Below are 22,858 nucleotides of genomic sequence, written 5' to 3'. Positions count from 1 at the left end.
CCTAGAGAGTGGTTAATTTGGGGATTTTTATTTTTTGCATGCACCTAAACTTTGCTTCATTTATGGCCACACCGTGATTAAACGTCAACCAAATACAAACACGCCATCATTAATACAAAAAACTTTTTTCAAAAAAAAAAATAATTTGAGCATACGTCTCAATCCTGTATTTAATTTACTATTCTTTATATTGTTTGGTAACATGTAAAATATTTTAGGTATATTTTATTGCAGTGTCCTTTTGCCATATTTATTACAATATTATTAGATAATTAAACGTAAAAAAATATGAACACGTGAAATGCAAAACATGATGATTTTCATTTAGAACATTATTGTGACCTTAATCTTTCCCTCACTGTCCTAAAAACACCCGCGCGTTACGGTGCTGTGTAGTCACTACACATTAAAAAATAAGAGATTTAAAAAGGGAAAAATGGAACATTTATAGGGAATGGCTTTAATTAACTATAATTTAATTCAAAGATGATAATACTTCAAATCTAACTGCTGAAAACATGAAAAAACCATTGGGTGTCGCAAACGACTCGGGCGAAACGTGCACCCGCGCCAACTTCCCGAGAGCTACTAATACTAGCTAGTACTGGACTACGTGACTGACTGAGAGTATACTTTTGATATTTGTAATTTATCCCCGATTTCCGATAAAATGCTTTTTTTATGCCTAATAAGTACTTATTATTAATTAAAAAATTGTTTCATTCAATAGGTAAATGTGTAATGGAAAAATACTGAAAACCTAAACGCAATATTTATTATATTTATAAAGAAATTATGGTTATTAGACGCAATGTATACTAGCTACACATCACCGCGCATTTAAACATTTAAGCATTACTCAAAACACTTAATTAGGTTGAATTGACTAAACAAGCAGTTTTATACACCATTTGACGTTTAATCATCAGTGTGGCCATTTTATAAAGTTAAGTGTCGTCGCATTAAAAAAATAAAAATCCCCAAATTAATCACTCTCGGGCGGTAGAGAAGATTTCGAATACCACCCCAGGTCTTTTAAGAGCCTGGCTACTAAATGGAACCTGCTCCTCTAAGTCCAGGTTCTTATTGGGTTATTAGGTAGAAGGCGAGCACTCTGACATCCTCAGGTTTAACCGATGGCCCCAAAGATGCGATATAAAGCAACATATTCACATAGAATATATTTCACTATCAGAACCTACATCTAGATGATTTAAAAAGGTTCAGTCTAGTAAGGATTCTAGTGATAAACCTCACTTGGTTTTGGCGAAGTTTCATTAGGTCGAATGCAAACCTTTGCGATTATCCCTTTAGTAGTTCCTTCGCATTGCTGTTTGCCAGAGCAATGAGCTCTGCTTTGGGGCCCACGACCTAAGTTCATTAGAAGGAGCAGATTTGGGCCACCCGGGCCTCTTGGGGCTGTATTAAAAAATATCTTTTGAGATAGGCAGTGTGACAATGCAAGCGAAGATATAACAATATTGCAACAGACATGAATAGAATATGAAAGTTTTGGCATTTACAGGATTTATAAACTGTTATTAGCTGAATAGCTGCGAAGGTTTTCACGGTCACTGTTATCAATGTTTCTTTTTTGTTCGATTTGTTCCGACGTTTCGGCTACCATTGCAGGAGCCATCTTCGGCGTAAACTCGAGTGTTTTGTAGAAAAAAGTATGTGTTTAAGTACAAGTAATTTGTACCGTGTCGCAGTCGGCAGTAGGCACATTTCTATTCGTTTTTGTAGTATGCAGTGCGGGGAATCATGTTGAGTTTAATTTAAGTCCGTCGTCTTTGTTCATTTATTGAACCCAAAAGATAAGAATCCCCTAGAAACGGAAGCTGTTTATAAACTAAGTTGCCAAGGATTTGATAAAGTGTACATAGGACAAACACGGCGCGCAGGAAAGAAAAGGATTGACGAACAAAAAAAGAGTGTAAACTTGGGCACCCTGACAAATCCGCAATAGCGGAACGCTTTATAGACACCAGACATTTTTTCGCTTTCAAACCGAAAATTTGACATAAACCCAGTAATTACAGTGCATGAATAATAAAAGAGGCAATTGAAATACTCAGACACCCAAATAACATAAACAAAGACGACGGGCTGAAATTAAACTCAACATGGTTCCCGGCACTACATACTACAAAAATGAATAGAAATGTGCCTACTGCCGACTGCAACGCGGTACAAATTACTAGTACTTAAACACATACTTTTTTTCTACAAAGCACTCCGTTTACCCTGAAGATGGCTCCTGCAATGGTAGCCGAAACGTCGGAACAAATCCAACACACACGGTATCACCCAAAAAAGAAACATATTGTTATTAGCTGATTTTAAGTAATCACTTTACTCACTGTGTATAAAAACATTCAAACTAGTGAAATTTCTTGGTGGGCCATCCAATGCAATTTATTAAGCAAAACTTTTAATGAAAGGTTGCCATTTAAATTCCATTGAGCAGACTGATAATCCTACGCTGGACAGACCGGAAGATCTTTTAAAACTAGAATCACGGAACACATCAAATCCGGGAAGAAAAGTAAATGCCAAGACTTACATATTCCCAACAGCTTCATCTTTGTTGAAAAATATCTAAATATGGATATCAATCCCAGTGGGCGAAAAATCCAGAATCGGTTTAAAAAGATTTTTTCACATTTGATTCTTATGCTATAGGTTGACGGTAGAAGTGGAATTTTTTCACCGGGCGCCAAGCGCGTCGGGGTATCGGTCTAGCCGATGATGAACAAGGATCAGGTGCCCGTGTTGGCCGAACACTGGGGGCACGCGGACATGGCTTCCTCGCGGTAACGCTCCACCTGGATGGTGGCGAGGTCGATACGAAACTTGCTCTTTATGATGCTCAGCGCCTGCCGCAGAGTGCCGTCGGAGTCCGTGTATTGATCTGAAGGAAGAAGAGAAATTATTATCGAAAAAACTTATTTAAGTCCTTAAAATATAGCTTGATTAGAATGACAGTTGTCAGCAAAAGTGACGACATAACTCTGTAGTTACGTCTAAGGAGTGATCTACTGAAGTTGATTTCATTCTATGTACCACCTGGGTTAAGCGGAACATCTACAATATTTTATTGTCAAAATTCTTGAACGGTAGCTCAATATAACTCACCTATTTTTAGATTACAGAATACCGGGAATAAATATGCATCATATTTTGATATTTTTTTATTTTATTCAAATCATTTATTGACAATTCTTGATGGAATTCCATTGTAATAATGTAATAACTTACATATTATTAATTTAAAAAATACTTGGTACACTTCCACTTATTTATTTTGACCAATTAGCGCTTTCACCCTCTAATGGGCATCTTCAGACTGGTGAATATTATACAGTGTAAGGATAATAAATATAAAACTAAATATTATCTTAAGTGTAGGTACATTTAAAAATAAGTTGAAAAAGATACAATACGCAATATTGCAATGGACAGATTTAGTTTATCTCTGCCTAACTTAAAAAATAAAGTGTCCAACATATTCTTATCAAAAAGAGCAAATCAACTCAGGAGATCGGGTTAGAGTAGTTATAATTTGATAGATTTAAGGCTTGCGTTTAACAAAAAATCAAAGATTTTTGAGTCAAATAATATCAATATAAAACTCCGCAAGCAACTTGCCAAGACATATGTATGGAGCATATTGATGTACGGTTGTGAGACATGGTGCCTTACCGAAAGAGATAAAAAAAGACAAGAGGCCTTCGAGATGTGGTGCTGCAGAAAAATATTAGGAATTTGCTGGAGAGACCACATCACTAATGACGAGGTTCTCAACAGAATCGAAGAAGGTAAGCACCTAATCAAAACCATCTCAGAGAGGCGAGCCCGATGGATCGGCCACATTATGCGCCATGAGGGTCTCCTGCACGACATCATAGAGGGAATGGCCGAGGGGACAAGTTATAGAGGGCGCCCCTGACGGGAATATTTGGAGCAAGCGTGCGAAGATTTAAACTGCGCCTCATATGTCGAGCTGAAGAGGGCTGCAGAGAATAGAGACCAATGGAGGACGAGATGCAGGACTTTGCTGCAAACCAATCCCCAGGATTGAGACTGCGAAGAAGTATTTTGTTATTTTATAATTACTTTAAAATATGTATGTATTTCAAGTCATTTATAATGTGTATAGTATGAGTATATTAATATATCATACTCGATTTAAAAAATATATATATATTCAAGCATTCTTTATACTACATATATGTAAATGGCAGAAATGCCGAAATAACGAAGGTGAATGATGAAATTTCCGAGCCCCTCAAAATTTCATTGGGAGTAGGTTTTGTTTATTATATACATAAATGATATTGTCGAAACATTAAAATATTCAAAAATAAGACTCTTTGCAGACGATGCCTTAATATATATATCGGGAGAAAATTATAAAACAATTATGGACAGACTAAATCATGATCTTAATAGTGTATCACTGTGGCTAAAAATTAATAAATTAAAATTAAATGTTAACAAAACTAAATACATGAATATAGGAAACAAAAGAATAGAAATTACGCCATCAATTGTAATAGAAAATGAAAAACTTAATGAAGTCACTGAAATTAAATATTTAGGTGTAATGTTGGATTCAAAACTTACATTTCACCAAAACGCTAAGATGGTAATAAATAAGATTGCAAAAAAAATATCAATTTTGGGAAGGATCAGAAGATTTATTGATAAGGACTCCTGCAAAACTATTTACAAAGCAATTATTGAACCACACGTTAACTACTGTAGTAGCATTTTATTTTTATCAAACAAAGAAAACATAGATAAACTAACTGTATTACAAAATAAAGCCTTTAGAATCATTTTGAAAAAAATCAGATATACGAGGGTAAAGTCGATGGTAAATGAAATGAAATTATTAACATATAAACAAAGAATATTTTACAATACAATGATATTTGTTCATAAAATTATAAACTCTAATAAAAAAACAGAATTTTGGAAAAAAATTGATCGGAACCAGCATGAACACGATCACAATACTAGAGAAAAGAACAAAATTAGACTTCCATTTAGGAAAAAGGCAAAGTCACAAAATTCAATTTTATTTAAAGCAATTAAAAAGTATTACGAAATGGAAAAAAATATTTATGAAGAAAAAAACATATCAAAATTTAAAATAATGGTCAAGACATATGTGATAAACAATTTATAAATTAAATATATTTGCAATGTTATTATTAGAACACACATAACAATATGTATGATATGTGTGCCCTACTTTAAGATTTAAATAAAATAAATAAAATATAAAAATAAATAAATATTAACACACGAAAAATCATTCGTATCAGGCGTGTTAATTTATTTTTTTAATACAATGCTTGACAATGCAATCAACATAATTATATAAAATCAGCTTTAAAACTAAAAAAAAACTCAAATAAATCTAATTATTAATGACGTTCTTACAAGGTTACATCATTTTACAAAAATGTTAGAGATGGGACAAATTGATCAATGTAAATTGATCTAATAAAAAAATTATAATTCATTTGATGTTATTCATGAAAAAAGCATAAACGTCTTTTTTTTGTGAATAACTGTCTTAAACACACTATACTAGGCTTTGTTTTTGGGTTTTTTGGGTTTATATAAAATTTTGAGAGAAGCAGATATTTAACTTTATTATTAAATACATATTTTTACATTTTGTTTCTTTTACATTTATTATATTTAACATAATTTAAATTATTGCATTAAGTGTAAACAATTTTTTTGGTGTGCATGAGTGTCCTAAACTAGTATACAAAGAAATTGTCAATATTTGTGTACATACTGTTTGTTTACTCAATAAAATAATTTTGTAATAGAATAGTGTCGTTTAAATGTATTTATGCTTATGTTTATTTATTTATTTATTTATTATATATACGGCCTAGGCCAATTACAACAGTTACATGAAGAAACATAAATGCAAGAAACTGAACAAAAAGAACATAAAACTATTTAGCAAAGACAAATAAGGGCAAAACAATAATTGTATACAATATATTTATAAAAGCGAAAGACCTAAAACTTTGAGCTAAACCATGCCAATCCAACTTCATCCCACAATGTTTAGCCGCGAAGAGATCTACGAAAAGCCGGAAGATCTATCCCAAAGAATTCCAAGTCGTGTGATGAATTGACTAATCTACACATTCTGGACATTGGGGCATAAAAACCAAAGTTGCTCTTGGGAGATTTTATAAATATAAGATTTTGACTTCTGGTGACACGGTTGGGAACATGAAAAGAAATTGATTGCAACAAATATGGGACATCACTTATGGCATTAAGTATTTTGAAAATGCATATAAGGTCCATCTCAGTTCTACGTCTCTCCAATGAAGACAGATTAAGATTATGAAAGGCATTTGTGCTGTGTACACTTGATAAAAATAATAAAAAAGTAAAATCGTGGGAAACTATACAAGGCTCCAGATCTAATATGCATTAGTTTGGTCCTCTTAGTATCGATGATCAGACCTACATCACGTGACGATCATTGCCATGATATAAATCATCCCGTAATAGTTGTTCAGCAGTTTCCAAATTTTGATAGGACACCAATAATGCAGCTAGGAATGGACGAGTAATTTACCTATGGCGATGTGGGCAGAGAGGACGTTCTGCTGGTTTGTTATGGACCAAATGTGGAGGCTGTGCACTGCGCGGACACCCGCCAGCCCACGCAAGGCGGCCAGCACACTCTCGTACCTGGAGAGAAAGAGAAAACGGTTCATTTCGTGCCACTAATGAAGAACGAAGGCCGGAGAGTGATCCAGATTGTCTTACATTGCAACATTGGTAGCCCTCTCCAGTCACTTGGATCTTTTTTCAGATTGCAAAAATCACTTTTTATGATTAATTAATGCGTAATTCCTTTTTTTTGTACTTCACAGGATAATTTCCATATTTTGTCATATTTTATTTTTATTTTATTTTCGAATACAAACATATATACAAGTTTATTATATAAATAAACCACGAGTGATACTTTAATCCACAAATTTGGAATATCCAGTGACCGGTTTCATAGCTTTCGCGACATCTTCGAGACGTATCTTTATTAAAGAGTTAAATGTATTTATACAGAACAGAGGTAAGGATAGATAATTCAAAGTTATATGTAATTACTTACATTAATTAAAGTTATTTTTATCTTAAGGATCATTATCGACAAATTTTCTTTGGGTTAACTAATGAATTGATATAATGCTATTTTAATGAGTTTCCAAATTTGTGGATTAAAGTATCACTCGTGTTTTATTTATATAATAAATTACAATGACCTTCCATCAAGAATTTTCACTTACAAACTTAAATGTTTTATATATACAAGTATAATCTCAGAGTAATAATGCGTGAACCTATAGAAAAGCCCTATCACTATGTTTCATAGGATATTGGTTTGTTGGTAAGCAACAGATTGGTGGCCGTTTTGTTTTATTTGACAACATAAACATAACGGTTCGATCAGATGCTTTTGTAGCTGTGCTTGGCTTTGTTTGTAAATAACTTGGATATTTACGTTATAATAAATAAAACTCGACTATGGTGAATTGCAGTATGTTTGGAAGCAGCAGTAGGAGCGTCAAAGGTGTTAAAGGAGTCAGTTTTCACAGGCAATTGATTTAAAATATTTTCCCAGGATTAACATTGATTTTTGGCATTTATTGTCTCGACACAAAAACTTTCCTTATAACAAAATATTTACTTCAAATACTATTTTTTCTCAATTTGGGAGATAAATTTGTAAATTAAAGTATGTTTACTGTTGATAATGACAGTTGATTACGGGCAATATGTCGGGGCAGCACTAGGCATCCATATAAAGTTTGAGTTTTTATCGAGTAGAGGTTGATTCTAATTTTACTCGACAATAGCAACATTAACCTTGAAATCACATCTAAAATAACGTGTTCAAATTTCAGGCCGCTACGACTCGCCGTTTTGGAAATGTGACGGACAGACAAACAAACTCAACACAGGACTTTGGGTCCACGGAGTTGGGATTTATGTCTCAATAAATGTAACATAAGTACATATATTGTGAATAAAATGAATAAATAATTAAAAAAATAAACACACACGTGTATTTTCAATTTTATAAAATAAATATAGGCGAATTATAGAAAAATTAATTGAAATAACCCAGCAATAATAAATACACAGGTACATATTTAAGAGTATTTACAATGCAAATTTATATCCATTTGGCAATTCTCGACCTGAGTACGGCCCATTGTTTTGCTGCGAACTGTAGCCAACTTAATACCCAATAGTCATAGAATAGTTTTCCTACGTTTGGGCTCCTCTATAGCTTAGCGTATTATCACTCTGAAAGTTACACCCACCGCGGCAAGGCATATCAAGGCATAACACAGCTTTAGTAGGTGAGACAGATGAATCTCATCCACATCAATAAGTGTCAAAATTTGGATGTTAAATCCCCATCATCCCACTGCATTTTTAGAGATTTTGATTGATTGATATTTGAATTTTTCAAATATTTATTGATTACCTGACTTGCTGCGGTACTCCCTCCATGAGGACGTTGGTGGCTTCCCGCAGAATCTTGACAGTGGTACACATCACGATGATGGAGAACACAAATGTGCACAGCGGATCCACTATCTTGGCCTCGGGCTGAAACAACGGGAGTCAGAATGTTGAGGCGCTCCGTTAGTCGGCAATTAATATGGACCAATTAGCAATTAATTTGGAAGAATCGACAATTACTATGGACCAATCGGAAATGAATATGGACCAATAGGCAGCTAATATGGACCAATCGGTAATAAATATGGGCCAATCGGTAATTAATATGGACTAATAGGCAATTAATATGGACCAATAGGCAATTAATATGGACCAATAGGCAATTAATATGGACCAATAGGAAATTAATATGGGCCAATAGGCAATTAATATGGACCAATCAGGGATTAATATAGACCGATTGCCAATTAATAAGGACAAATTGTTGATATATTATTTATTGCATTCGTGGTTATTTGGTAGAGTCAAATTTTAAAAGGTGTCTAAATAAAAAACTAGAAATTGATTATATTGTTTTCTTTGTCGCTGTGTCCAGACGGATGGAGAATACAGTTCTGTGTGTGAAATAGAACCAGAACCCTGAATGCGACTTGTTGCATATTGATGAGTATTGCTCTCAGATAAAAATCTAAAAAAGTTGAATGGACGCAAGTCCACCTATATTTCTAGTGGTTGACGCATTCGCCTACCATTTTTGAGGTACTGGGTTCGATTCCTGGCAGGGTGGATGTTTTTTTAAACAGAAATATTTCATTTTTTTCATTGAAATTATTTATTGACAATTCTTGATGGAATTCCATGTACCTACACTTAAGATAATATTTAGTTTTATATAAATTATCCTTAGACTGTATAATATTCACCAGTCTGAAGATGCCCATTAGAGGGTGAAAGCGCTAATTGGTCAAAATAAATAAGGGGAAGTGTACTTGGTATTTTTAAAATTAATAACTTATATGTAAATATAAGTTATTACATCAAGAAATATTTCATTTTTTAAAGTTAATTTTTTGTAATATTTTTTGTCTCGAATGCTATTGATTTAGAAGCAGTCGAGACGGTAGTTGCATCTTTGTTGGAAAAACAGACTTACATAGATGTTGATGATGACAGAGGCCAGGAACACTCCGGCGCTCTGGATCAGGTCTCCGAGGACGTGGATTGCTGCGGCGCGCACGTTGATGCTCTGCTCCGTGGAGGCGGGGGAGCAGTCTGCCAGGCTGGAGGAGTGGCGGCGACCGGCGCCCAATAATTCCACGTCGTCGAAACCTGGAACAACAAAATGTGTTATGAAATTTAGTACAAATTAGTTGGGTTAGTAATACAATTGACAAGAAATATTAATTCACTTAAAATGTAAAAAGGTGAGGTTCTGTACTTTTTAACAAAAAAAATTTTATTCTTCCTATTTTGAAATTTGATTTATAATGAGGAAGTTTAGGGAATTAAGTTTAGTTAATTTATTTATTTATATATACGCCCAATGGGCATTTTTATGGACACATTTATACATAGAAAATTATTATAACAAAATTAGAAAGACTCAATGGTTCATAGTAGACTTTGTGGGGGTGGAACCGGGAGAGAGGTGTTTATAATTGAATTTGATTCAGTGATTGTTTGAAAGAAGACAACTTGTTGACAACAAGAAATCAAGACTGGTATGTTTGTTGGCAGACCTAAGAATTCTGGGCATAGGGGAATGAAAACCATAGTTAGTTCTATGGTTATCGGTATGAAAGAGTAAGTTTTGTCTGAGGTTTCTAGACTAAACCCAAAATATTACATTTTAACTTTTATGTATCGTATTATTGTCGCATGTTGAAAAGGCTTTATCTGTTCAGTTTTTTATTGTTTACTTTTTAGCATGAACACTTTACAAATTTACTATTATGCTCGATGTTTATTTTTGTAAATTTATTCGCTCGTCCGTGCACTTTGTGGCTGCAAGACGATTAGATTTTTTTATTTTTATTTAAACGCCTTTTAGGCTTTTACATGGTTTACATGCATATATACAAATAAAGACATTTATACAAAAAAAAAAAATTTTTTGGAAAAAATATTTAAAATATCATCTTTTAATATCAGTATAAAAGTGGAAAGAGTAGAAGTGCATTTTTAAATATGAAGACAGAAATGTATTTAACACAAAAAAGAGCAAAAAAAAGAATTAAGAAAAGTAAGAAAAATATAAAAAAATTGCAAGAATTGTGTAATAGAACTTCTATTTTTATAAATTTGTTTTTATTTTATTTTTTTAAATATTACTAAAACTCTTAACTTCATTGTCAAATAAAAAAAATAAAAAAATGTAAACAGGGGCTAGATTTCTTATTGTATACGCTCTGTAGCTGCAAGGCGTGCTGGGATATTTATTTATTGTACAGCGCCCTTGAAGTGATTTTCACAAAAACGGCGCTATATAAATTATCCAAATATAAATCGCTGCAATTTTTTTCGGCATTCGGCGGTAATGGTCAAGAGTGTTTGCCTACCATGCGAGAGGTCTCGGGTTCGATTCCCGACATGGTATGAAATATTCTGTGTTTTCACACAGAATATTTCATAGTCCCTGGACTGGTACCTGAAGCGTAAGACTGACCATCTTACCTTCATGCAACAAAAACGATCACGATACGCTGCAATTGGTGTACCAATGCAGGCCCTATGCACCATAGGTGCGGAAAGGGATTAAGATGATGATTTTTAAATTGAGTATAAACGCTAAATATAACTCTACCGCGGTATTATAAGAGCACATAATCGCTTGAATTTAATAGTTTACTATTTTTTGTTATTACGCTAATTCGAATAAATAACAATATTTTTGTTGACTGATAAAAATTAGATCTGTCCGTTGGTTTTGTGCTATACACATTTTTACATAATTCTTTAACGCTATTAGCAGTGGTTTAGTCGGGCCGGAGCACACATGAATGACAAGATGTGTGAATATGGAAGAAGCTATGAATGTATGCCAAGATAGACGTGTGTGGCGGTCCATTCTCTATGCCCACCCCTACGGAGAAATGGCGTGCTGGTAGTAGTAGTAATCTTAAACGTAGACATTGTTTTGGAGAACTTAAAAGGTTCTTCCACGACGTTGAATACCCTTGGAGTTATCTACGAAAAGTGTCTCCGAGAAGACGTCATTCGTGTTCTCGTTATTGAGAAAACCTCGTAGGGGCATTCTGCTGGGATCCATGAGAGCAGATTGATTTTTTGTGCCCATACCGAGAGAATATGGGACCACGCTCAGAAAATGTTGAGTTTTTTTTTCAAAGCAAATCAAGCTCATTATAAAAAAAAAATTAAAACAATGTTTGGAGTATGTCCAAATGCTTGCAGACTGGCTGGATTTTCTCCCTAGGGAGTTGTTCATTTTAAAATTTATTGCAACAGAGAGGGAAAACCTCTGCACAAACAGCGCACTAAATTTGGTGAACGCGCATTTGCGGTCGCAGGCCCTATGGCATGGAATGCTCTCCCAGCAGAGGTGCGAGGCTGTGAAAGTGAAGTGATGTTTCGGAAAAAACTTAAAACCCACTTGTTCTCTAAATCATTTGAATAAATCCGTAGCACGTGACAACAAAATAAATTATTTTAATTAAATTACAAATTTAAAAGCTTCAATTAAATTAACTTAACAATAGAATCACCATGTAAAGCGCCCTTGAGGTATTTTATTACGAAAATGGCGCTATATAAGTTATCCATAATTAATTAATTAATTAAAACATTTTTGAGAAGGGAATATGGGAGTCTAGGCATTTATAGGACTTATGACCTGTCATTGGCTGGTTTTCCACCCGCATGATAAAGGTTTTAGTTCTTTTACTTCACAAAAGTCAACAGGTGGAAGAGTTGAGGAAATGTGGATGTTCAAACATAGGCAGAATAGTGAATGTTACACAGTGTGTAAAGTGGCCACTTAAACCAGCCAATGACAGGTCATAAGCCCTGTAGATGCCTAGACTCCCATATTCCCTTCTCAAAAATGTTTTCCCTCTCTGTTGCAAAAAAAAAAATCATAGATTTTAAAAAAATTACTTAACATCAATTTTGCCATCTTTCAACAGATTTTAAAACCACGGAACTATAATTCATTGTGCCCACCTGCGTGGGCGTATCCATTACTGGAAGAATTGGCCCCTTCGTGTGCGTTGACGTCTCTCAGCGCGTATTCCCCATTCGCGGACGCAAACGCGGCCTTCCCGGGCGGCGCGGCCTTGTGGACGGAGATCCCCAGAAGGGCGGAGTGGCCTGCGCCGCCGTTGGCCTCGGGCCCGGCCTCGGGCGCCTCCACGCCCAGGTTGCGGTAGCCGTTGTTGAGCTTGGCGGACCTGCCGCTGCGCGCGTCGGTGTACGAGGCGTTGTGGTCGTGCGAGTGGGAATGCGAATGGGAGCCGCCGTGGCTGTGTGCGTGCGCTATGCCGGGACAAGCGCCGTGGAGGATGAGCGCCATTCTGTAATTAAAATGTACATCAAATACTGTCATTGGTTTATTTTTTATATAAAACCTCAGATACAAAACAATTATGCACTTTGGGGGGTTTATTGCTAAGAGCAATATCTTCTAGCTTCCAGCTGAAATAAATTAAATTTGAACTTTTTTATTTGTAATTTAAGAAAAACAATTTATTTTGTTATCACATGCTACGGATTAATTCAAATGATTTAGAGAACAAGTGGGTTTTAAGTTTTTTTCTGAATCATCACTTCACTCTCACAGCCTCGCACCTCTGCTTGGAAAGCATTCCATGCCGTAGGGCCTGCGACCGCAAATGCGCGTTCGCCGAATTTAATGCGGTGTTTGCGTAGAGGCATAATAACTTTTGATCTCGACGTAGACGTAGCTGATCTAAGCGTAAGACGTCTGTCAGCTAGTTCATCTGGAATGCAGAGTTCCCTCAGATATTCTGGAGCAGAGTTGTGCAGTGACTTATACATAAGCCAACAGAGTTTGTATTCCACCCTCTGTGGATAACGTAGCCAGTGTAATTCCCGAAGTAGTGGAGTGATATGACTGAACTTAGAGATTCTAAAAATAAGTCTCGCTGCGGCATTCAATACAGACTGTAGGCGAGTCATTATATTCATCGGTAGACCTGCGTAGATACCATTACAATAATCGACTCTAGACACTACAAACGCATTTATTAATTGACGGGCGGCATCAACGGGCAAATTTTTGCGTATGCATTTAATCTGTCTCAGCTGGTAAAAGCATCGTTCTACTGATTTGAGCGTCAAGAGAAAGGTCAGAATTAGGGAAGACTCCCAGTGGTTTAACGGTGACTCTTTGTTGCAACAAATTAAGAACTTTAATGTTTAAAAATATAAATACACACACTTACTTTAAATTACATATTTTTTCAATGCGTTTTTTTAACCTTAGAACAGCGTATGATTATAAAACAATAAAAAGGATTAATGCGAAGGTCAGTATAACACGCCATTGTAGATATGAATCCATTGGTCTTAATTTACGGCCAAAGATAAGGCCTTAGTTTGAACAAGCAAGTACAAACAGTAGGAATTTTGAAAATTATATATAGGTGTATTGTAAAAGGCTCAATGCTCGGCATTTGATAGTCGTCAGAGTATTTATTTATCTATAAATAAATACCCATAGGGCATTGCCCAATGCCAACAGCTCAATCACAAATAACTATCGACGTGATAACAATTTCTCACCGTTTTGCGACGTATAATCCTGCTGCGCAATCCCATATTTGAATTTGACCGGTGTAAATATGGAAAATATTCCAAAACTGCTGTTTTTATTTATTTATTATTTATCGTGCTATTCATTTCATTGAGCCTGCGGTTGGCTAGCCAAATGTCAAGAAAAGCAGTCACCATAGTTATTGTAATTTAATGTACCTACACTTTTTTGTATTAGATACTCCTTACTATTTTGCAAATGCAATGTATAGCCACATATTACAACAGAGATGAAGAACATTTTAGAGAAGGTAATATAGTCTAGGCATCTACAGGGCTTATGACCTGTCAATGGCTGGTTTAAGTGGCCACTTTAGATACTGTGTAACATTCACCATTCTGCCCATATTTGAACATCTATATTCCTTAAGAGTTGAAACCTTTATTTATGCGGGTGAGATTTATCTGATTGAATTATATCACCTACATACTAGGTAAAGCCTGAAATTTTTATTTTTCAATTTTTCTTCTTCTTCATGGACCAGGTGGAATTATCAACAATATTTTGAGTTTGTCCAAATTTTTGTAGACAAGAACTGGATTCAACTCCCTAGGAAGCCGTTAACACCATCATATTACAACAGAGATGAAGAACATTTTCGAGAAGGTAATGTAGAAGTCTATAGTCCTTAAAATATAGCTTGATTAGAATGACAGCTGTCAAACTAATTTCATTAGTGATGGGAAATTACTGATCACTGATCAAATCGATTTTATCAGTTATATCATGCAATCATGAAAGTTTGTTTCCGAAAATTGATATAAAAAACGAAAAAACAAGCCTATTATAGTGTGTTTAACATAATTGTTCACCAAAAAATGAGACATTTATACTTTTTTCATGAACAACATCAAACGAATAATTTTTTTATTTGATTAATTTACATTGATCAATTTGTTCCGTCTCGTTTTTGCAAAATGATGTAACCTTGTAAGAACGTCGTTAATAATTAGGTTTATTTTAGTTTTTTTTAATTTTTAAAGCTGATTTTATATATTAATGTTGATTCATCTTTCAAGCATTGTAATAAAAAAATAAATTATCACGCCAGATACAAATGATTTTTCATGTGTCAATATAAATAACTCCTTTAATATTACTACAAAGTTATGTCGTCACTTTTTCTGACAACTGTCATTCTAATCATGTTACATTTTAAGGACTATAGGCATCTAAAGGGCTACATCTACGTTGATGTTAACAGCTTCCTAGGGAGTTAAATCTAGTCCTTGTCCACAAAAATTTGGACAAACTATTGTTAAAAATATTGTTGCAATATATAGTATTATTTTTTATAGTAAACGCCGATTTTTCGTCAGTGAACTGTATTTATTTACAAGGAAAACAAAAAACAAACTGACACGAGCGTTGACTTATGACTGCGATAACTTAAGCAAGTTCATTATTGTTCATTGTGATCGCTCAAATGCTTAGCATGTTTTTAAGCACGTCGATAATTATTTGTGGTTAAGCTACAGCAGACGTACTCAGTCGTGGATCCACTGTGCCCATTTGAGGATTGCAATATCTTTTCAGCATTATCTGTAATTCTTTTCACATTCGGCACTAATCATTTTGGATTTCCCATGATTTTCTTTAGTCTCGCATATTCGTTTACGATACTTTTGAGCAAGTTTAGCATCCACGCACGGTGACTTTAATCACGATTGTTCAAACTGTATGCTCGATTTTCTAGACTTGGCGAATAAAAATACCCATCAGCCAGACCGGCACAGAATGAATATACTCACAGGACATTGACGCACATGCCCACTCCGGAGACTATCATCATGGCGTTGACCTGGATGTCGTAGCTGCCCTCCCACAGGCGGAGCATGGCCAGGTACACGAAGATGCCCGTCACCAGCCAGATGAGCATTATGGACATCAGCGCGCCCAGCACCTCTGGAAAAGATTCATCACATACATGTATACAGAGAAAAAAGACTATGGACTACTAAGGAGTTCCCTCAAACAACTTATTTTTATTTTTAAAACAGCTGCGCTTTGCAGACGCAGGTATTAGCTAATTATTTTAATGTTAAATGCACATATTTTTTATTACATGTTAAATACATTTTGAAAATCTTTTTTGATTTGTAACTATTTTTTTATTTCTTCTTCTTCTTATGGTTCCTCTACTCGGTGGAGGTTGGAAATCATCATTGCGATTCTTACTTTATTGACAGCTGCCCTGAACAAAGACTGAGTGCTGCAATGGAACCAGTCATGCAAGTTCTTAAGCCAAGAGATGCGCCTTCTACCTGCACTGCGTCTTCCTTCAATCCTTCCCTGTAGGATGACCTCTTCAGTACCTCTTTATCTTTTTCCATCCGTCGGAGAACATTATCGTTTCGGACTCTATCCACCCAGGAGATTTTTAATATCCTCCTGTAGCACCACATTTCAAAGGCTTATTAATATAATTATACATTTTTACAGTTTTCAAATTTCAATGATCATATTTTTATTAAAACTAAAATCCCACCAAGCCTCTTTCTGTAGCTTGTTGGTGGAGATTATATTTATACAATATTATATAATATTATCTACATTTATAAAGACAATGAATAACAGATATAATTAACAGCCGGAAAGATTACAGTATACAAAAAACACATTTTTTTTTTCCTAATTGTTTTATTTTTTTTAAATACAAGAAAATATATGATAAATTAAAATATTTAAACATTAGCTACTATTCATATATAATCTTTTGATCGAGTAGCCACTCTCTTATTTTGATCTTGTTACATTGTGAGTTAAATTCAAGTTCTTTCAACAATAAATTTAAAATGCTAGGTACTAAATATTTGAGAGTTCTTTTACTATATTTATTATATACTTTTGGTTTTACCAAACCATCATTATACGTGAAGCGTGTATTATGGTTATGTTTGAGAGGAATTTTTAATGTATTACTATTAAATTGTTCTAAAATGATGCAAAGCCACAGTAATCCTCGAACAGGTAGAGTTTAAGTGTTTTGTACAGGAGAACATCATCACTTCTTTGTTCGTAAATCTCTGCTGGTACAATTCTCTTAACTATAGAGTACTGTAGACCCTGGATCATTTTAATATTAGTTTTAGTCGAATGTCCCCACGACTTTATACCATATCTTATTATTGATTCTACTATAAAAAAATAAATAATTTTTCGAGTGATTTTAGGCAAAATAAAAGATAACCTATAAAAAGTATTCACAAGAGTCCGCAATCGATCACAAAGTTTAAATATATGACGATCCCATTTAAAATGAACAAAAATCATACTACATAAAAAAATACATACAAAATTAATTTAAGAGTCCTCACTAGAAAAACCAGTTCTAAGGAGAACTGAGAATCTTCAAAATTGAATTTAAATTGTTCACATGTCACTTAAATATTTTTTTTATTTATTCTAACTTAATTAGCTTCAATATTTCACTGTTCATGGACTGACACCTGAAGCGTAAGACTGATCACCTTACCTCATGCAACAGACAATCAATAAACGCCGCATTGGTGCAACAATGCGGTGCCCTACGCGAATGGCAAATGAATGCTAATTACCAGCTCTTCTGTAGCCGTAGGACATGCGGGGCCCCGGGGGGCGGCGCGCCAGGAACAGGGCGGAGAGAGCGAGAAGGAAGCCGGCGCAGTCACTGAGCAGGTGCGCCGCGTCGCACATGATGGCCAGACTCCCAGCCAGGTATCCGCCTATCAGCTCCCCAATCTGAAAGATACAGAAAACTGTTATCAATATTCAAATTTATTGCAACAGAGAGGGAAAACACCTTTAAGAAGGAAATATGCGTATTTGCACACTGCGTAACATTCACCATTCTGCCCATGTTTGAACATCCACATTTTGTCAACTTTTCCATCTGTTGACTTTTGTGAAGTAAAAGAGCTGAAACCTTTATCATGTGGGTGAGATTCATCCGGCTGAACCAAATCACCTACTAGGCAACGCTTAAAAAAAAAATCAAATTTTTATACTCCTTTTTTTGGTTGGATTTCCCCCCTAGGGAGTTATTCATATTTAAATTTATTTCAACAGAGAGGGAAAACATTTTTGAGAAGGGAATATGGAAGTCTAGGTATTTACAGGGCTTATGACCTGTCATTGGCTGGTTTGAGTGGCCACTTTACACACTGTGTAACATTCACCATTCTGCCCATGTTTGAACATGCACATTTCCTTAACTCTTCCATCTGTTGACTTTTGTGAAGTAAAAGAGCTGAAACCTTTATCACATAGTGGCCACTTAAACCAGTCAATGGCAGGTCATAAGCCCTGTAAATGCCTAGACTTCCATATCCCTTCTCAAAAATGTTTTCCCTCTCTGTTGAAATAAATTTAAATATGTAATATGTATGTCCATTTTACATTTATTTATTTATTAACAGACATTGTCCATGTATACAATTTATAGGGTTTAAATATTACAATAAAAGAATAGTTTAAAACATTTAAAAAAAGAAAAGAAGCATTGACAAACATAAGGGACATCAAGACAAGATCTGGACTATTTATTTGGTGCTCGTTTAAATCGTTGTAAACTTAAACCAAAAAAGTCCAGATCTTGTCTTGAGTTAACAATACGACAAAGACGGGTCATTGGAGAATTAAGGCCATAGTTTTACAACATTATTTGGTACGTGTATTTTGTACATACACAAATCTGGATTTCTCCCAAGGGGGAGTAGGTATATATTTTTATTAATATCCCTACAGAGATGAGGTAGAATTTTTTCAAATTCAGGATTATGGATATTCGAGCGTTTACAGGGCTTATGACCTGTCATTGGCTGGGTTAAGTGGCCACTTTACGTATTTACAACATTCCCCATACCGCTGTAACATCCCCATTCCGCCTGTAAACGCTCGAATATCCATAATCCTGAATTTGAAAAAATTCTACCTCATCTCTGTAGGGATATTAATAAAAAAGCCATAGTTTTACATGACTTTTTTTCTCTTTTCTATTTAATAAATCTGATATGTATAATTTGTAATGTATTGAGAATCAATTGGATACTCTGTAATGTTCTCAATGTAATTAAAAAATAAATAAATGAAAAAATTAGTGTACCTACTGCCGACTGCGACACAGTACAAATTCGCTCAGGTTTCGGTTTGCAGCAAAGCTTAATATCTCCTCTGCAACTCCGGTCTGTCCCGTGCTCTCTTTATATGACCTGCAGCTCATATCCTCGAATAAACCCTCGAGGTATTCTCGGCGAGGGCGCCCCCTGTAGTTTGTCGCCTCTATTACCTCATGTAGGAAATCCTCGTGACACTCTATGTGACCAGTCCATTTAGCACGTCTTTCGGAGATGGTCTTAAGCAGACGCCTTCCTCCTTCGATTAAACTAAGAACCTGCGTATTATTAATTATTTATAATGCGGTCTCTCCAGGAAATCAACAGAATTCTTCTACAGGATCCCATTTCAAAAGCCTCTAGTCTCTACACTCCATACACAGGTCACGATAAGGAACTTGCATAGTTTCAGGTCTACAATTTTTTTTTTTAAATCCAACCCAAGAATTGTATTCATATATAGTAAAAATCTCACCATAAATATAGCGCACATAATGGTGGCCGCCAGCAGCTGGGGCCCCGCAGCTTTGTGTACAACTTTAGGGCTCCAGTGACAGTGGTCTGTGATGGCATCTTGTATTGGGATCTCGCTGTACGCCTCCTAGAAACATTTCATTGCAATTAGTCAATCTTATATTTATTTTTTTATTTTTTTTTCACATTATAAACAATAATTAATAATAAAAATAATGTGACCTTACTTGGGTTACCCGTGCTGAGGACACTTAACAATATATTTTTTTTAAAATATTTTTACATGTGAGAATAAATAAAGAAGACCTAATGTATAAAGATTTTTTTTTTTTTAATTCAGACAATTTTAAACACTACATGTATAAGTTTATATTTAATTTATGTATACCCATATTATTTATATTATAAAAGGTACAATAAAATAACAAAAACATAAAATGAACTATACGTTTGTGGAGCAGTTTATTCAATATTGGTTTGGGCGATTGAGACAATCCATTTTTTATTAAGATAAGTAAGTCCGTTAAGTATTAAGTATACCTTGATAAAGAAGCTTGTGTAGCTTCTAAACTGGTCGGGAGAAAAAATTAAAAGTGGTTAAAAACCAAGTTGTTTTGTATTTAGTTTATTATAATGAATAACCACAAAATTAGTGCTTCAAATATAAATTTCAAATTTATTTAATTTAGAGAAAAACCAATGTTTAATATTGTTGATATAAGTTGTTGAAAGCAATATTTCTTGTTTCTAAACTGTTTACATAACTTTCAATTGTTCTCTTAAAGTTATAAACTCGGGTCCAGTTTATATTGTTCTTGAGAATGTGACAATATGCAATTATATTGGATTTCTCGCTTAGTTAGTCAATTATTATTATTGTCAACACATTCCATAAACAGGTACTTAAGTAATCACGATAATAATTTTGCTATTCACACCCGGAGGTGTATAGGGCACTGCATCGGGGCACAGAGGAAAACTTGTTGAAATCCGGCGCTGCCCAAACACTAGGTTCGGAGATCGTGCTTTTGCCGTTGCCGGCACCTCTGCCTGGAACCGATTGCCTTCACACTTGCGAATCATCGACAGTCCCGGTCATTTCCAATCTCAAATAAAATCTCTGTATGGCCAGCTCAATTGTACATTGATAACAGCGGGATTTAGAGTTTAGTGGACTGTATGGAAATTGTTACTCGCTTTTAAAGTTCTTCCAATTGTTTCTTATATGGAGCACTTCACTATTGCTGCAGCACGGATACCGGTATCGTGTAGATGATGATGAACTAAATATGCTGACGCAGTATATGATAAAGATTTATCGGAGAGGCAACTTTTCATATGTGACTTGCTCACAGGACGGTAGAAGCACAAGCATTTGATATAGGAAGGATTTGAGAAGGAACGGGATTTTACAGTCTTATATGAGTTGTCACTATAGAAAATGTAAAATCAGTTCTTAACAATCTCCCTTCTTTTGTTTATAACCTTAATTTTAAATCAGAAAATGTAATATGTAAATTGCAAAGCGCCGTTGAGGTGATTTTCACAAAAATGGCGATAAAATATTTGGGAGTAACGTTAGACTGTCAACTTGTGAACTAATCATACTGAAAAAATTGTTAACAAATTGAGATATTTGACCTATGCTTTCAAACATTTAACTAGTTATGTTCGTCCAAACATTAGCAAAATGATGTAATAACTTATATTTCCATATAAGTTATTAATTTAAATAATTAGCAAAATGGTTTAACATGCTCTTGTACAGTCTTCTCTTTCTTATGGAATAATTGGATGGGGAGGAGCCTATAATAATCATGTTAAACCTTTAGAAACCGTATTAAATCTAATTATACCTTATAAAAATTCAACTTTTCCCTTCAATCAATTATTTTAGGAAGCTGAACTTTCGAAGCTATGATAAATCTATTGCCAGCAATGTCTCAAATATGTTTTTATGCGTCAAAATTTATTTCCTAAAAATTTTAATAGATCTACTTAAAGATTGAATAGTTTACTTGAAATCCCTTATTGTGAATCCAGACTCGGGCAAAGACACTCATTTTTCATAGCTCTAAAACTGTTCAATGCATTTCATTAGGACAATATGATAAACATAAATTATTTGAATTTGTTTCGATTTAAATTGTTGTTGAAATCATGGATAAAAAAACAGATTTAGACAGATTTTTTTTAATGAATAGAATATACTTTTACTATAATTTTCTCATTTCGTAAGTAAGAGCAGTATTTTTTTTTAAATATGTTAGATTTTTGTGTAGATTGTGACTATGCGATGATTTTGATATAGGTAAAAGGATAAATGCTCTGGCTTAATACCTAGCGAGTCAGGGCAGGTTCATGGGTACAAATTTTATCATATTGCATCCGTAATGCGAGTATTATTTGCTATTATGTTTTTTTTTTTTTTTTTCAAATCAATACGTGTAATTTAAAATCAGTTTTTTCATTAAAAGGATAACTCACATCTCGCAACAGCGGGGCATCCATGCCCTCCGTATTTTCGAAAGAAGACGATCCAAAGGCATTTCTTTGTTGAACACCTTGTTCAAATAATTTTCCAGGTCGTAACAAGGAATCGTCGGAGCGAATCTCGTCCCAATTGATGTCTTCATTCATTTTCACTTTAAAATTTACAGCGCACAACTCAATCGAATCGAAATTGACCCCTTATCAATTCAAGACGTTATCTGATAATAAATAAACACGGAAACGCCGAAGATTAGAACACACATCGCCGAACACACGATTTTCACGAAAAAATCGCAAAAGTCATCGATTTAAAAATATTGCGAGAGTGCAGAAATGACATCAGGTGCATGTTGGTATTAACTGCCGTGAAAAGAAATCCGTCTGATGCGGAAATAATCCATTTTCCGCACGAACACATAAATTTTCACTCCACGGCGCGGCGTCAAGAAAAGCTAGAAAATCGCCCAATGACAAACGT

General features: G+C 34.6%; 1 protein-coding gene across 1 annotated transcript; it reads right to left on the bottom strand.

The window, feature by feature from the left end:
* Positions 1 to 2,631: 2,631 nt before the first annotated feature.
* On the bottom strand, positions 2,632 to 22,836 carry LOC148275026 (proton-coupled zinc antiporter SLC30A2-like). The gene is made up of 9 exons (XM_088236252.1): positions 22,375 to 22,836; positions 19,889 to 20,014; positions 17,878 to 18,040; positions 16,072 to 16,225; positions 12,709 to 13,058; positions 9,683 to 9,858; positions 8,552 to 8,676; positions 6,629 to 6,744; positions 2,632 to 2,914 (listed from the first exon to the last, which is right to left on the bottom strand). Exons 1-9 carry the CDS (start codon positions 22,525 to 22,527, stop codon positions 2,763 to 2,765), a joined length of 1,515 nt encoding a protein of 504 aa, XP_088092378.1. The 5' UTR covers positions 22,528 to 22,836; the 3' UTR covers positions 2,632 to 2,762.
* Between the last annotated feature and the right edge of the window lie 22 nt (positions 22,837 to 22,858).

This window comes from Micrasema longulum, unplaced genomic scaffold, assembly GCF_059751315.1.
Source record: "Micrasema longulum isolate JH-2025_06_02 unplaced genomic scaffold, ASM5975131v1 h1tg001527l, whole genome shotgun sequence".
Taxonomy (NCBI): domain Eukaryota; kingdom Metazoa; phylum Arthropoda; class Insecta; order Trichoptera; family Brachycentridae; genus Micrasema; species Micrasema longulum.
Note: the sequence above shows the minus strand (reverse complement) of the source record. Positions and strands in the feature narration are given on the sequence as shown.